Source organism: Monodelphis domestica, chromosome 1 (assembly GCF_027887165.1).
Source record: "Monodelphis domestica isolate mMonDom1 chromosome 1, mMonDom1.pri, whole genome shotgun sequence".
Classification (NCBI taxonomy): Eukaryota; Metazoa; Chordata; class Mammalia; order Didelphimorphia; family Didelphidae; genus Monodelphis; species Monodelphis domestica.
Genome location: NC_077227.1, coordinates 632,002,223 through 632,019,736, shown reverse-complemented (window position 1 = coordinate 632,019,736; position 17,514 = coordinate 632,002,223). Strand labels below are relative to the sequence as shown.

General features: G+C 36.2%; 1 protein-coding gene across 6 annotated transcripts in view; it reads left to right on the top strand.

Moving 5' to 3' along the window:
* The window catches only part of APLF (aprataxin and PNKP like factor), a 77,335-nt gene that overhangs the window by 4,119 nt on the left and 55,702 nt on the right, over positions 1 to 17,514 (top strand). For all 6 annotated transcript variants that reach the window (XM_007476725.3, XM_016427922.2, XM_007476722.3 and 3 more), the window contains exon 2: positions 4,452 to 4,523. In XM_007476725.3, coding sequence (XP_007476787.1) covers positions 4,480 to 4,523 — 44 coding nt within the window. In that variant the 5' untranslated portion in view covers positions 4,452 to 4,479. The remainder of the gene's footprint in view (positions 1 to 4,451; positions 4,524 to 17,514) is intronic.

The window sequence follows — 17,514 nt, the reverse complement described above, 5'->3', positions numbered from 1 at the left end:
GTAATTAGGAATCAGAAAAGATAAAAGATTTCACATAGGTAGACAAATGAGCTATTCCTTTTCTCCCCATGTCATTAATCTATGTTGATAAATCTGCTTCCAAATCCTAGGTGAGATGTATACATACATATAATAATTAAAAACACTGAATGTTTTAAAATGGGAATTCATTATAATCCTTTGAAATAGAATCATTCTCAATTTTTTAACATGAAATTATTGTTTCAGTATGACTTTGATTTCTTTATCTTATTTAAGCAAAGTGTTTATCCTAAATTTTGTTGATATTGCCCATAGTATAATTTAATAACTATGACCATTTTGCATTTATGTTTTATTAGAGTTGCATCACTTCCAAATAATATTTTATTACCCACAATTCTCTTCTTTATAAAGAACAACAATAAAAATAAAACTTCTAAACAAAACTGTTCAATACAGTAATTATAAAAGACACTTTGAAACATTGTACACCAGTAGTCTGCATCTCTTAGCGAAGAGGAAGAATGCTAGTTCCAATATCAGTCATCTAGAATTGGCATTGGGAATTGTATTTAATCTGAGTTTTCTCATTTTTTAATATTGTCTTATAATGATGACAGTTCTTAAAAGTTACTTTCTTGGGATCTATCAAGGAGATTCTTAGTTCTTGTTTTCCTTTTGGTGGTATTTTCTAGTTATATTGTATACAATAAAATCTTTTCTTTATTAGAACTTCACTTCTGAATTTTTCTGCCATTCTGCCTACTGAAAATCACCATCATACTAACATCTATATAAAGGCCCTCATGCTTTAATAAAAAAAAAAATTGAAGCCTTTTTGTGTTATTACTAGTGATACTGACTCCCCTCTGTTGCTTCTATTTTTAATAGTTTACTTCTGATACATTATGCTTTGATATAAGAAATATTTCCTAGCCAGCCCCACCTTCCCTGCCCCACCCTACCACATTAGCTTCTTTACCAAATTATATTGCCTGGAAACATTGAGCAAAACTGCTTAATATTGACTGATACTTTGTGCCATTTCCTATTTTGTAGTGTATTGATTGGAAACAGGAGCACTAACTGTAGGGTATTAAATTAGCACTTTTCTATATAGTTCCATAGATTTGTTTTTAAGTGGAAAGTGCTAATCAGTCTCTCCTATCTCACATTTGACAGCAAATAGCTCTCTAAGTGATTTTGTGTTAAATCATAGTTCATATTAGGAAAGGAAAAGGAGAGAGACTATGTATAAAAATTGTGTCTGAATGAGATTTGTGGGAGAGTATCTGTTATAGCCTTCTGAGGCCTCTTGAGAGCTTAGAAACATGAAAATTTCTTGAGGTGGGCTTTCATTAGTTATCTTGATGATCTGTGTATCAGTTAAGCTTGTGAGAGAGCAGTAGTGAAAATGTCTTACTAGATTTTTTTTTTTTATAAAATAAGAAAGGTCTCATCCTGACATATTAGTGATTCTCATTTCCCAAGGGGTTCAGGGCAGTGAATGATGGAGATTACAGGTGTTAACTGTTACCTCGGTTCTTTTTTATATCTTTAAAGATTTATGATTTATTAAGAATGTGAAAGAAGAGAAAAGAGAGTTTGATTGGCCCCATGGAAAATTTTTCTCTATCCTAGGGCACCTGACATGAGTTTATAAAGGAGCCACATGACAAAGCAAAGAACAAAAGTGCTAGAATTTGTGATCTGAATATCTAATTTATCTCAACTCTCTGAGTTGTTCTCCAGAACTCTGTGTGTGTGAACACACATATATTAATTGGCCACTATGATTCAGAAACTGTGCTGGATGTTGGGGATACAAAGAAAGGTAAAAACAGCCTTTCTTCTTCTCAATGAGTTTAGTCTAATGGGGGGAAAGAAACATGCCACCACCTGTGCATACTCAAAATATATATTAGGTAAATTGGAGCTAATCTCAGAAGGCACTAAGATTAGGTGAGATGAAGAAAAGCAAAAGGTTGGATTTTAGCTGAGACCAGTGGGATAGACAGAGGGGGCTTTAAAATGCTAGGAACAGGAAACCAGCTGCTGGAGGGGACTGATTACTGTGTAGCCACTTTCTCCTTCTAAGGCTAGACAACCTTAATAGAGTCTGGACCTGACCAAAAGTGTGTCAACCCCTCCCAACTTTCTTCTTTGACTTTGAAATCCTTCCTCCTAATACAAAACTTAGAGACAGTCTTCTGTATACTAAATGGCTAATTTATTTTTTGGGAAAGAAAGATAGGGAGAGAGAGGGGTAGAGAGAAGAGATGAGAGGTCCCTTAATGTCTTTTCCCTATTAACTGTTGAAGGCTTTTGTCACAAAGTCTCTTCAGAGAAATGGTTTGACTTTCCCCAAGAGAAAGTGAGTTTAAATCAGAAGAGGTCTTCAGTGGGCAAGAACTTCTTCTGCTCAGCCTGGTAGAAAGCATATTGGAAAAGCAACTCTCCTCCTTAGCTCTTGTCAGAGTCTCTGGTGAGAGACTTGAGTGAGTGAGTGACCAGACTCAGCTCTGTCCAACAGTTTTCTCTTCCTTTGAATTCCGTGGAATTCCTTTTCCCTGCTGGCTCATTAATGTTCCATCTGTCTCTTCTGGGTCCATCTTCATTAAATCTCATATTTTCCTCTGCTTTTGACCATTTCTCTCGACTACAGTGGAAGCCTGGGAAGTTAGGTGGAGATGAGGAAGGGAGTGTGTACCAGGTATGGGTAGAGAGAGTGATGATGAAAATATTTGTTAGGTAGCATTTTAGGAACATTGAGAACAGTCTTACTGGATGGCAGAGTAGTGTAATATTTATTGGGAAAGGAAATAGGATTGGAAAAATGGGGATAATATGGGAGGTTTGTTGCAGGGTATGGAGAAGAGAGGGGAGAGAGGGAATACTGCTTGATGAGGCAAGGGAGGGAGATGCCCCCTGCTGAGAGGACACAGCAGGGGTCTGATAAGGACTATTTGCCCTGGAATGACTGAATTGAAGATCAGCTCCTCTATGACCAGAAAAGATAGTCCACTTATCTGACTACAAATTCAAATAATATAAAGTTTAATAATTAGTTGGGATTAGAGTTTTTTTTTAACTTCAGACCTGAGGCCAGGCCCCACAGTAGTGACAGGAAAGGTATAAGAGGTAAGAAATATGGAAATGTAGAAAGGGGCCAAGTTATAGAAGGCTTTATAAGTCAAACTGAAGATTTTATATTTGATCCTGGAAGCTATAGGAAGCACTGTATCTGATTTGAATTGGGGATTTGGGAGACTTGTGATGGACACACTTGCACAGTGTCAAAGCTACAAAGACATCTAGATGGGTTAAGGATTGAGAAAATCCATTAATGATGCTGTCAGAAACCAGATAGTAGTTCTCATTGTATATGGTCTTTTCAAGGAGTTTAGCTAGGAAAGGGAGGAGGAATATAGGATGTTAAATATCTTGGATATGAGGATATCCACCTCCCCCCAGCACCTTATCCCACACAGGGGAGGAAGGAAATGCTCCCATTAGCTGTTGGGCAGAGAGGTGGGTCATGTGAGAAATGTCCTCAGACATGTGTGAAGAGGGAGAGGGGAGCAACTCCACCTCTAGTAAGGAATTCTGGAGGGTGACTGTAGCCATACCCACAGAGAAGGCTCTGTGTACTCTTTTTGGCACATGTGCCATAGGTTCACCATCACTTCCCTAGGATATAGAACAATGAGCCTTTTAGAGATTGAGAGCCCAAACTGCACTTCAAACTGTCTATGAGCCCCCCACCCCCAGTCTCCATTACCCCAGACAGTGGAGGGAGAAAGTGCTCAAACTGATCTGCTGGACAGAGGGGCAGGGCATGCAAAAAATGTCTTCAGGTGGAGAGGTGGAACAGAGCAGCCCTCTACAGCAGGTGGAACACTTGCCATATCTTAGCTAACTGGGGAGGGATCACTGGCATAATTGGAGGAGTTAGCATTGGTTAGCATTAGAACCAAGAACAATTAATTGTGGAGGATAATGAATAGGTATTTTGTGGTTTGGAGCAGATTGGAAGAGGAAGTTCAAGGTGTTTGCTTTTAGTAAAGTAGAAGTGAAGGTCTTTTACTGAAAGAGGATAGGGAGGAACTGCTCTCAAAATGACTGTATTTGGAAAAATTACACCTATTTAGGCTTTTAAGTAAAGTCCTAAAAATGTACTAACTTATGTTCACATTTATGATGTTACAAGGATGGTGCATTTGAGAACAGTGGGTATCAATAGTCTGAAGTACACATAAGTATGAAGCTTTCATAGATAACATTTAAATTTTTTATTTCAATTCTTAAGACTTTTTGAATTCTTTTTGGTAGAGCATGATGACTTTGAGGTCCTGGGCCTCACAGATTTTAGTAGTTGTCTTAAGTCTAACTTAACTTTACCTTTATGGATCTAATTCAATACACACTTTATTTCTCAATGCCCATATTGTTTACATTTCTTTTTATAGATAACAGACAAAAGAATATCAAGAAGACATGCCATTCTGGAGGTCTTGGATAATCAACTTAGAATCAAACCGGTAAATCTGTTGTTAATGATTCCTCTTTTACTAATGACTTAATTTTTTTTCTCACCTTTTAACTTAGGAAAGCTGATTTGCACCTTAATGGAAAATATAGAAGTAAAACTAGAAACTCAATGCCAATATCTAATTAGGAGATGTTGGTACAAATTACTTATTTCTTTCTGAAGCAATGCTATCAAACAATGCTATTAAGATTGGAAAAGTTGAATAGGACTAATATTAATTTATAATATTGCCTGAGTTATTTAAAATGAAACCTTATAAGAAAATACATCATAATATGTAATTGTGTGAGAGAATTACAACTGTATTATGTAATTTTTTAAAAGCAAAACTAAAGCAAGCAAAAACTTGTCCAAACCCTAGTTTAGCTTTAATAAACTTCTATTTAGACACTACTCAGTTTTAAGAGAAATTTAATTAAAAACTGTTGCTCGGTGCTAGGATTTAAAAATTCTTCCCCTTTATAGTGTAAATGTTCCTAATTGATACAGATTTCTCTCTCATTTCATAGATTCTGTGGTGTGATCATTTTCTTTCATATTCTAAACCAAGTATGTGAAAGAAATATATGCACAAATCCATGTTCCCTGTTGATTGGCAGCATAGTATGATATAAAACATTAGGTATAACCAAATGCACTAATACAAAGCTTAGTGGAATCTTGTTTATAGGCCTTCGTTTTCTCTCTCTCTGATTCACCAGGTCTTTTTATTTTCTTTTGGTTTTAGACAAGATTTCTAGAGACTTTTTATTCATTCATTCTTAAATGCCTCTTTCAGAGTTTAATTTATAACCACCAGAAATGTGTTTTATATTACTTACCTTAGTTAATATCTTGTTAGTGCAAATTTTCATCTCTGTATCTCCAACACTTTATACAATATTTTGCATATAGTATATACATAATAAATGTTCATGGAGTTGAAAATTGAATTAGTATGACCAGGAAATATTTATTAGTTGATTAATTGAAGTACTTCTCCCAAACCTAATATATTAGTCCATTTGGTAATTTGTAATGAAATGGGTTAGAATTTTTTTTCATACTTGTCATGTTATTTCCATTTAGTGCAGAGTATTTTTTATAATTTAATAAGTGAAAAGCAGTTTTAAAATATTCAGTTAATCAGAATATAGTTTTTGATAACTAAACTGTATTCATACTTTATTTTTTGTTTCTGTTCTAATTTTTACTTCTACATATATATATATATATATTCAAGATAATGACTACTTGTTTTTTGCCACAGAAGTTTAAATTATCACCCTCTTGGATTATAAATTATAAATTACACGAGGGCAGGCATTGTGTCTAATTTAAACTTGATATTTCTTCTTTCACCTAATCATAGTTGTTTAAATATAATAGAAGGGCTTTATAATTTCAAAATTGAATTGTATTGGAAAACAACAACACAGCCCAGGAGAGGACATTGCAAATGAACATGCTGTTGATAAAAAGGTCTTTTGCAGATATTAATTTCCACTATAAAATACTTTTGTAATTTATAGTCTAATTTAAATGTTTCACTTTCTTGTATGTTTAGTATAATTTTGTGTCTTCAAAGAAAGGCTCATATGTAGACATAATAAGAGACTTTAGGTGGCACAAGTCAATGGGGAGTGCTAGATCTGGAATCAGTAAGACTTATTTTCCTAAATTCAAATCTGGCCTCAGTTACTATATGTGTGACCATGGCAAGACACTTAACCCAGTTTGCCTCAGTTTCTCATCTATAAAATGAACTAGAGAAGGAAATGACAAACTATACACATATTTTTGCTACAGAAACTCCAGAAGGGGTCAGGAAGAGGCTGGCATGACTGAAAACAACTAAACAACACCAACAACAGCAGACATATTGTTCTATTTCATTTTCTTTTTTAATTTTAGCTTAAAAGATGTGTTCATTTAGCAGCTGTAACAATTGATTAGATGATAGAAGATATGAATTTCACATAAATCAGACTAGAGGTTCATCTATTACAGTATTTTGTGTTTTGTCTATGACAGCAAGGACCATCTTTTGAGTTAAGCATGATTAACTTTCATTTAACATCAATGTGGAAAACTTAGGAGTAGAATTCATATTATCCTTATTTAACCATTGCTGCAGTTATGAAGATTTAGATAAATTCTTCCACAAATTTTTCAAAACAGTTCTTGAAACTATTTCTATTTTTTAGCCAATACTATGAATATTTAGGATTGAGTTATTTAAGTTCACTAGTTGCTGTAGAAGTGATACTTTTACCGATTCTAAATTTACCTTTTTAAAGTATTACAGATGCCCTTGAGTTACAGTGATATTTTCAGATGAATTTTAAGCTGCTTGAAGGGAGAGATTGCTTTCTGTTTTCTTTTTGTCTCTGTAACACCTAACAATACCTTACAACAAGATTAATAATGAATGTTAAGTAATAAACTTAATAATTACCTGTTGGATTTCATTGGACGGAGCCTCAGAGACCATCTAATTCAGCCTATAAATGAATAACACAAATGGGTGAAGGATAGATGATGGAAAGTATGATGGAAAAGTCAGAGAAATCCCAAAGTAGTGCAGCCTGTTGAGAAATGAAGAAATTTGAACTGAGTTCTCTCTTTCAGTGGAACTTTTGAATTCATGACTTCACCCTCCAGAGGGATGAAGTGAATCAAGTGAAATACCAAGGTAGATATAACCTTTTTTCCCCTCCAGAATTTATTATTTTTTTAACATTAAAAAAATTGAGTTCCAATTTGTTTCCATCACTCCTACACTCTCCCACAACCATTGAGAAGGCAAGCATTATTACATATATGTATATATATATATACATATATATGCATATATACAATTATACATGTAAAGTCATGCAAAATATATTTCCTTATTAGCCAGACTTAACAAAAAAAGCATGAAAATTTTACTTTAATTTGCATTCAGAGTTCATCAGTTCTCTCTCTGGAGAATAAATAACATTTTTCCTCATAAGATTTTGGAATTGTCTTGGATCATTGTATTGATCAGAATAGCCAATTCTTTCACAGTTCATCATCATTAAAGCATTGCTCTTACTGTGCACTTCCTGGTTCCTCTCACTTCAGTTTGTTTCAGTTTATATAGTTCTTGCTGTGCTTTTCTGAAATCACTCCCTTCTGCATTTCTTATTGAACAATAGTATTCCATCACAATCATATGCTACAACTTGTTCAGCTATTTCCCAGTTGATAAACATCACCTCCACTTCCAATTTTTTGCCATCACAAAAAAGAACTGCTATAAATATTTTTGTTGATATAGTTCCTTTTCCTTTTCCTTTGATCTCTTTGGGATATAGAACTAGTAGTGGTTTGGGCATAGCTCCAGATAGTTGTTCAGAATGGTTGAACCAGATCACTACTCTACCCAAAATTTATTAACGTTTCTATTTTCTCTCATCCCTTCCAGCATTTTTCATTTCTCATAGGTGTGAAATTGTACCTCAGAGTTGTTTATTTCTCTAATAAGTAGTGACTTAGACCGTTTTTTTGGCCATTTATCAATTAGGGAATGGCTTGTATTTTATAAATTTGACTCAATTCTCTACTCATTTTGCATTTGAAAAATGAGGCCTTTATTTTTTTTTAAAATATATTTTATTTGATCATTTCCAAGCATTATTCGTTAAAGACATAGATCATTTTCTTTTCCTCCCCCCCACCCCCCATAGCCGACGCATAAGTCCACTGGGCATTAGATGTTTTCTTGATTTGAACCCATTGCTTTGTTGATAGTATTTGCATTAGAGTGTTCATTTAGAGTCCATCCTCTGTCATGTCCCCTCAACCTCTGTATTCAGGCAGTTGCCTTTTCTCGGTGTTTCCACTCCCATAGTTTATCCTTTGCTTATGAATGGTGTTTTTTTCTCCTGGATCCCTGCAAGTTGTTCAGGGACATTACACCGCCACTAATGGAGAAGTCCACTACGTTCGACTATACCACAGTGTATCAGTCTCTGTGTACAATGTTCTCCTGGTTCTGCTCCTCTCCCTCTGCATCACTTCCTGGAGGTTGTTCCAGTCTCCATGGAACTTCTCCACTTTATTATTCCTTTAAGCACAATAGTACTCCATCACCAACATATACCACAGTTTGTTCAGCCATTCCCCAATTGATGGGCATCCCCTCGTTTTCCAGTTTTGGGCCACCACAAAGAGCGCAGCTATGAATATTTTTGTACAAGTCTTTGTGTCCATTATCTCTTTGGGGTACAGACCCAGCAGTGCTATGGCTGGGTCAAAGGGTAGATATTCTTTTGTCGCCCTTTGGGCATAGTTCCAAATTGCCCTCCAGAATGGTTGGATCAGTTCACAACTCCACCAGCAATGAATTAATGTCCCTACTTTGCCACATCCCCTCCAGCATTCATTACTTTCCTTTGCTGTTATGTTAGCCAATCTGCTAGGTGTGAGGTGATACCTCAGAGTTGTTTTGATTTGCATCTCTCTGATTATAAGAGATGTAGAACACTTCTTCATGTGCTTGTTGATAGTTTTGATTTCTTTATCTGAGAACTGCCTATCCATTTCCCTTGCCCATTTATCAATTGGAGAATGGCTTGATTTTTTGTACAATTGATTTAGCTCATTATAAATATGAGTAATTAAACCTTTGTCAGAGGTTTCTATGAAGATTTTTTCCCAATTTGTTGTTTCCCTTCTGATTTTAGTTATATTGGTTTTGTTTGTACAAAAGCTTTTTAGTTTGATGTAGTCAAAATTATTTATTTTACATTTTGTGATTCTTTCTATATCTTGCTTGTTTTTAAAGCCTTTCCCCTCCCAAAGGTCTGACATGTATACTATTCTGTGTTTACCCAATTTACTTATGGTTTCCTTCTTTATGTTTAAGTCACTCACCCATTTTGAATTTATCTTGGTGTAGGGTGTGAGGTGTTGATCTATTCCTAGTCTCTCCCACACTGTCTTCCAATTTTCCCAGCAGTTTTTATCGAATAGTGGATTTTTGTCCCAAAAGCTGGGATCTTTGGGTTTATCGTATACTGTCTTGCTGAGGTTGCTTTCCCCCAGTCTATTCCACTGATCTTCCTTTCTGTTTCTTAGCCAGTAACAAATTGTTTTGATGACTGCTGCTTTGTAATATAGTTTAAGGTCAGGGACTGCAAGGCCCCCATCATATGTGTTTTTTTTCATTATTTCCCTGGATATCCTTGATCTTTTGTTCTTCCAAATGAACTTTGTTATGGTTTTTTCTAAATCAGTGAAGAAGTATTTTGGTAGTTCAATGGGTATGGCACTAAATAGATAAATAAGTTTGGGTAGGATGGTCATTTTTATTATATTGGCTCGTCCTATCCATGAGCAGTTAATGTTTTTCCATTTGTTCAAGTCTAGTTTTAGTTGTGTGGCGAGTGTTTTGTAGTTGTGTTCATATAGTTCCTGTGTTTGTCTTGGGAGGTAGATTCCTAGGTATTTTATTTTGTCTAAGGTGATTTTGAATGGGATTTCTCTTTCTAGTTCTTGCTGCTGAGCTGTGTTGGAGATATATAGAAAAGCTGATGATTTATGTGGGTTTATTTTGTATCCTGCAACTTTGCTAAAGTTGTTGATTATTTCAATTAGCTTTTTGGTTGAATCTCTAGGATTCTTTAAGTAGACCATCATGTCATCCGCAAAGAGTGATAACTTAGTCTCCTCCTTGCCTATTTTGATGCCTTCAATTCCTTTATCTTCTCTAATTGCTACTGCTAGTGTTTCTAGTACAATGTCAAATAGTAGAGGTGATAATGGGCATCCTTGTTTCACTCCTGATCTTATTGGGAATGCATCTAGTTTATCCCCATTGCAGATGATATTAGCTGTTGGTTTTAGATATATACTGTTTATTATTTTTAGGAATGACCCTTCTATTCCTATGCTTTCTAGTGTTTTTAATAGGAATGGGTGTTGTATTTTATCAAAGGCTTTTTCTGCATCTATTGAGATAATCATGTGGTTCTTGCTAGTTTGCTTGTTGATGTGGTCAATTATGTGGATGGTTTTCCTAATGTTGAACCAGCCCTGCATCCCTGGTATAAATCCTATTTGATCATGGTGAATGATCCTTCTGATCACTTGCTGGAGTCTTTTTGCTAGTATACTATTTAAAATTTTTGCATCTATATTCATTAGGGAGATTGGCCTATAGTTTTCTTTCTCTGTTTTTGACCTGCCTGGTTTTGGAATCAGTACCATGTTTGTGTCGTAAAAGGAGTTTGGTAGAACTCCCTCTTTGCTTATTATGTCAAATAGTTTGTATAGTATTGGGATTAACTGTTCTCTGAATGTTTGATAGAATTCACAGGTGAATCCATCAGGCCCTGGGGATTTTTTCTTAGGAAGTTCTTTGATGGCTTGATGGATTTCAATTTCTGATATGGGATTATTTAAGAATTCTATTTCCTCTTCTGTTAGTCTAGGCAGTTTGTATTTTTGTATATATTCATCCATTTCTCCTAAATTGGTGTATTTATTGCCATATAATTGGGCAAAGTAATTTCTAATGATTGCCTTAATTTCCTCCTCATTGGAGGTGCTGTCCCCCTTTTCATCTTTAATGCTGTGAATTTGCTTTTCTTCCTTCCTTTTTTTAATTAGATTGACCAGTACTTTGTCTATTTTGTTTGTTTTTTCAAAGTACCAGCTTCTTGTCTTATTTATTAAATCAATAGTTCTATCACTTTCGATTTTATTAATTTCTCCCTTAATTTTTAGGATTTCTAATTTGGTTTTCTGCTGGGGGTTTTTAATTTGATCGCTTTCGAGTTTTTTCAATTGCATTTCCAATTGATTGATCTCTGCTCTCCCTTGTTTGTTAATATAAGCTTTCAGGGATATGAATTTGCCTCTGATTACCGCTTTGGCTGCATCCCAAAAGGTTTGAAAGGATGTTTCGCCATTGTCATTTTCCTTGATGAAATTATTAATTGTTTCTATGATTTCTTCTTTAACTAAACGGTTTTGGAGTATCATATTGTTTAATTTCCAATTGGTTTTAGATTTGGTTTTCCATGTACCATTACTAATCATTATTTTTATTGCCTTGTGATCTGAGAAGGCTGCATTCATTATTTCTGCTTTTTTGCATTTGTGTGCTATGTTTCTGTGACCTAATGTTTGGTCAATTTTTGTGAATGTGCCATGTGGTGCTGAGAAGAAGGTGTATTCCTTTTTATACCTATTTATTTTTCTCCATATGTCTATTAATTCTAATTTTTCTAAGATTTCATTCACTTCTTTTACCTCTTTCTTATTTATTTTTTGATTTGATTTATCTAAATTTGATAATGGTTGGTTTAAGTCTCCCACTAGTATGGTTTTATTGTCTATTTCTTCCTTCAATTCTCCTAGTTTCTCCATTAGAAATTTGGGTGCTATATTATTTGGTGCATACATGTTGATTAATGATATTTCCTCATTGTCTAGAGTCCCTTTTAACAAAATATAATTACCTTCCCTATCCCTTTTGATCAGGTCTATTTTTGCATTGGCTTTATCAGATATCATGATTACCACTCCTGCCTTCTTTCTATCAGTTGAGGCCCAGAAGGTCTTACTCCATCCTTTAATTCTGACCTTGTGGGTGTCAACCCGCCTCATGTGTGTTTCTTGAAGACAACATATGGTAGGGTTTTGGATTCTAATCCATTCTGCTATTCGTCTACGTTTTATGGGTGAGTTCATCCCATTCACGTTCAAAGTTATGATTGTCATTTGTGGACTCCCTGGCATTTTGATATCCTTCCCTAATTCTAACCTTTTCTTCTTCGGCTCTACCTTTTAGTCCAGTGATTTACTTTGAATCAGTCCCCTTGTCCCCTCCCTTGATGTTTCCCTTTTTAGTCCCTCCCTTTTTGTTCCCTCCCCCTCCCCCCTCTCTTTCCCTCCCTTTTTGTTCTCCCTCTCCCCCTCCCCCCTCGCTTTCCCTCCCTTTTTGTTCTCCCTCTCCCCCTCCCCCCCTCGGTTTTCCCTTCTCCTTACCCTTGTTGGGTAAGATAGAATTCAAGATCCCAATGGATCTGGATGTTTTTCCCTCTCAGAGTTGATTTCCCTGAGATTGAGGTTTAAGTAAAAAAAAAAAACCCTCTCTTCCTCTCCTTCTTATAGGAGTTTTCTTCCCCTCCCCTTCCCATGTGAATCTTTGTGTGAGAACGATTATTCTATTTGGTCTTTCTTTACCCCCTATTTATACATTACATTTTCCCCACATATTAGTATACATAGATTGATATAAATGTAGTCCTTATAGAAGAGAGTTTGAGTAAAAGAAAATAACATTTTTCCCCTTTCCTTAATATTTACCTTTTCAGGTATTCCTTGCTCTTTGATTTTCGGTATCAAACTTTCCACAGAGCTCTGGTCTTTTCTTTGCAAAAAGTTGGAAGTCTTCTATTTTGTTGAATGCCCATACTTTCCCTTGGAAGTATATAGTCAGTTTTGCTGGGTAGCTGATTCTTGGTTGGAGACCCAGCTCTCTTGCCTTTCTGAAGATCATGTTCCATGCCTTACGATCATTCAGAGTAGAACTTGCAAGGTCTTGTGTGACCCTGATTGGCATTCCTTTATATCTAAATTGTCTTTTTCTGGCTTCCTGTAGGATTTTTTCTTTTGTTTGATAGCTTTGGAATTTGGCAATTACATTCCTGGGAGTTGTCTTTTGGGGGTTTAGTGTAGAAGGTGTTCTGTGAGCTCTGTCAGTGGCTGTATTGCCCCCTTGTTCTAGAATCTCTGGGCAATTTTCTTTGATTATATCTTGTATCACCATGTCCAGTTTGGTGTTTATTTCTGGCTTTTCTGGGAGTCCAATTATTCTTAAATTTTCTCTTCTCCCTCTATTTTCCAGATCTATCACCTTGTCGGTGAGATATTTTATGTTCTCTTCTAATTTCTTGGTGTTTTGGCTTTGCTTTATTAGTTCTTGCTTTAAAGCCTGGTTTTCTTTTACAGTTTGGTCAAACTGGTTTTGTAGATGCGTGAATTTCTTTTGCATTATTTCCCACTTTTCCTCCCAGAGGGCTTCCATCTTTTTGGTCATTTCTGATTCAAATTCTTCATGGGTTTGTGGAGAGTTTCTATTTCCTTTGGAAGATTTTGGAGAATTTTCTTGTATATCTTCTTCTATCTGCTCTGTATTTTGTATTTTGGCTCCATAGAATGTGTCCAAAGTCGCCCCTTTCTTCTTATTTTTCTTGGTATTTTGGGGCTTCTGTGCTTCTGTGGAGTTTGCTGCCATCTCTGAATGTGGAGGATTAGCTTTTCTTATCTCTGTCTGGTGTTCAGAGGCTTTAGTCCGGGGCAGATTGTCCCTTCTATGAGCTTTCCCTAGGTTAAACTGAATATGCCTCACTGGAACTGGAATGGAAGGGTCGGACCACGAGGCCACACTCTCCCCCCGGCTCGCTTTCCGGAAGTTGCCTTCAGAATCGCTGGCCATGAGGCTGTTTCCTCGGCCTGCGGGGGGATGGGCTGCAGCTAACCCAAGCTCTGAGGGCAAGGACTTTCACTGAGACTTGGATATCAGGATCCAGCCCGTGAGGCTGTTTTGCCCGCCCTGAGGGTTGCTGTTGTTTCGACCAGCTCTCTTTAGCGGAAGCCCCAGGCAGTAACTTTCACCCGGACTCGGGTAGAAGGCCCTGAGGGTTGTGGTTCGGAGGACTCTGCTCTCTGAGCCCGGCCGGGCTGCGGCTTCCGGGAGCCTTGGACTCTGCGCTCCTACCCCTGAGGTCCGAGTGATCTCGGGTTCTGGCTTTTAAGGGGAGCCGTACCTTTTGAACCGGGTCCAGGTCCAGGAGGAGGGTTCCCAGGGTCTGTGCTGTTGATCGTTTTGAATTTCGGCGCCTTAGGAGCTTATATTTTGAGATTGGTCGGGAAGGGTTTTCCGGAGATCTGAACTTTAGCTTTCTCTAAGCCGCCATCTTAACCGGAAGTCAAATGAGGCCTTTATAAAAGAAACTTCTTATAAAAGTTTTTGATATTATTTCAGTGTTTTTGGTACCTTTTAGCATAATGAAGTTTCCCTGATTATTTCTTTTAATTAGGTCTATTTTTGCTTTTGATTTGTCCCGAGATTGTAATTCCTACCTCTATATTTTTTATGTCAACTGAAGCATATTGGATTCTACTACAGCCCTTTATTTAAACATCACTATTTTTGTTGTATTTTGTTCCTTTTTGTTCTTTGCTTCTGTTTTGTGGGTGAGCTTATCCCATTCATATTCATAGTTTTGATTATTCAATGTGTATTTCTCTCCATTCCATTTTCTTCCCTTCTATTTCTTCTCTCTCTCTCTTTTCTTTTATTCTGTCCTTCTTCAGAAGTCTTATTTTGCTTTTTACCATTGCCTCCCTTTAATCTGTTCTCTCATCATCTCCTGCCTTTCTTTTATCCCATTCCCCTATTTCCTTATTAGGTAAATTACATATCTATTCAGAACTGAGTGTATATGTATATAAAATTTTGTTTATCTTTGAACCAGATACTGTGAAAGTAATGTTCAAGTATTACCCCTACCCCATTTCCCCTTCTATTACAATAGGTATTCTTTGAGAACGTTTTTTATGAGAGAAAATTTTCCCCATTCTAACTATCCCTTCCCACTTCTCCCAGAGCATCCTTCTTTCTTATCCCTTTATATTTTTTGGAGATTATTCCAGCATAATCAATTCACATCCATGCCCAATATAAAGTTCTTAGGAGTTATGTGTATCATCTTCCCAAATAGGAATATAAACAGTTTAATGAAAGTTTACATTTTTATGCTTCCCTTGAATTAGCTACTTAAATGTCAGAATTTCTATTCAGCATTGGGCTTTTCACCAGGAATACTTGAAAATCCTATACTCTATGAAATATCCTTTCCCCCCCTGAAGGATTATGCTCAGTTTTGCAGAACAGGTTATTCTTGCTTGTAATTTTAGCTCTTTTGCCTTCTGGAATATATTAAAAGCTCTCTATTTCTTTCATGTGGAAGCTGCTAAATCTTGTACAGTCCTTACTGTCACTCTGTGATATTTGACTTGGTTTCTTTCTGGCTGTTTGAGGTAGTTTCTCTTTTACTTGGGAGCTCTGGAATTTGGCTGTAATATTGTTAGGATTTTTCATTTTGAGATTTCTTTTAGGAAATGACTGATATTCTTTCCATTCCTATTTTACTCTCTGAATTTAAGATATTAGGACAATTTTAATAATTTTTTGGGATATGGTATCTAGGTTCTTTCTTTGTGCTTTTCAGATAGTCCAATTAATTCTCAAGTTATCTCTCTTTGATCTATTTTTCAAGTCAATTGTTTTTCCAACGAGATTTCACATTTTCTTCTATTTTTTTTCTTCTTTTGACTTTGTTTTACTGTTCCTTGAAGTCTCATGGATTCATTAGATTCCATTACCCCAATTCTAAATTTTAAGAAATTGTTTTCTTCAATGAGCTTTTATACTTCTTTTTCCAATTAGCCATTTTTGTTTGTTGAGCTATTATTTTCTTCCCTTTTTTGTGCCTCTTTTTTCCAAACTGTTAATTCTCTTTTCATGATTTTCTTGCCTTACTTTCATTTATTTTCCCAATTTTTTCTCTACCACTCATTTTTTTTCTTTAAATCTTTCAGGAGTTCTTGTTGGGTTTGGATCCAATTAGTATTTTTCTTTGAGATTTTTTTTTTTTTTGGAGTAGCTGTTTTCACATAGTTGTCTTCTTTTGAGTTTATATCTTGGTCTTCCCTGCCACTATAGTAACTTTTCATGGTCAGATTATTTATTTGTTGTTTGCTCATTTTTCAAGTCTATTTTTGTCTTCGAACACTTTTTTAAAGTTGAACTCTGCTCAACTCTCTCAAGCTTTATGCTGTTCTTTTTAGTGCTAGTTCTGGAGTCCTGCAAATTTTTGATGATGCTAAGGTGGTATGATCCTGGGAGAAATAATGGTTACTACTCTCCTGGCCTGGCTCCAGTCTTTACTCAGTAAGGGCCACTGGTCCTCTGCAGCCACCAGTACTAGTGCTCCTCTTTGCTTTGTAATTATGGCCAGGGCCTTCTGTGCCTTCTTTTTGCTTTGTAGTTGTAACCCAGAACTGTGTATGGACAATAGAATTACCAATAGGCATCAGCTATATCCAGTGCCAGAAAAGGGTACCCTGTGATCTATTTCTGATCAGTTTTCCAACCCCCTAACCATCTCTTGGCTGAGAGCTCTTGAAACTGCTGCTGTATTTGCTGTTGGCTCTATCTGTGGGTTTTAGACAGGCTTCCATTCCAGTGTCAAAGAGGTCTTAGGCCGACTTCTTAAGTTTTCTCAGGTTAGAAAAATGTCTCACCCAGAGCTCTTGTTGGCTCGGTCACTCCAAAATTTGATTTGAAGTGTTATTTTAAAGTAGGTTGGAGGGAAATGTTGAGAGAGTTCAGCTGGGTGGCTGTACCTAATCTACCATTTTGTCTTAATTCTTCACCCCCCAACTGATGGGACCTTGCAGGATGATGAAGTTTTCCTATTATTGAGCTTCCCGGAACATATTGGAGAAGTCAGAGAAATCCCAACTAGGTGAGAAATGAGGAGGACAACTGATCATCCATGATTATGACCTCCATTCTCTATCCCTGCTCTGTCTATATTCTCCTTCTTTCCCAATCTTAATTTCTTGATATATTTAACTTTACCCTATCTTCCACACTTGAATCTTTCTTCCATATCCAATTGATGATCATGCCCTTCCAGACCCTAACCTGATATTATATCCACCATCCATCTTTCACTCATTGTTACATGGTACTGAACAGAATTGAGGAAAATAATGAAACCATATTGGTTGGGTTGACTTTAAACTTATTCTAGCTAATTTAATTTGACCTTCCCTACAGTAAGATTTATTGCAACAAAGAACTGTTGGGGAGTGATGAACAAATTATTGTATGTGAATAGACTAGAATATCATTTAAATGCAAGAAAACACAAAATAGAGTTTCTGAC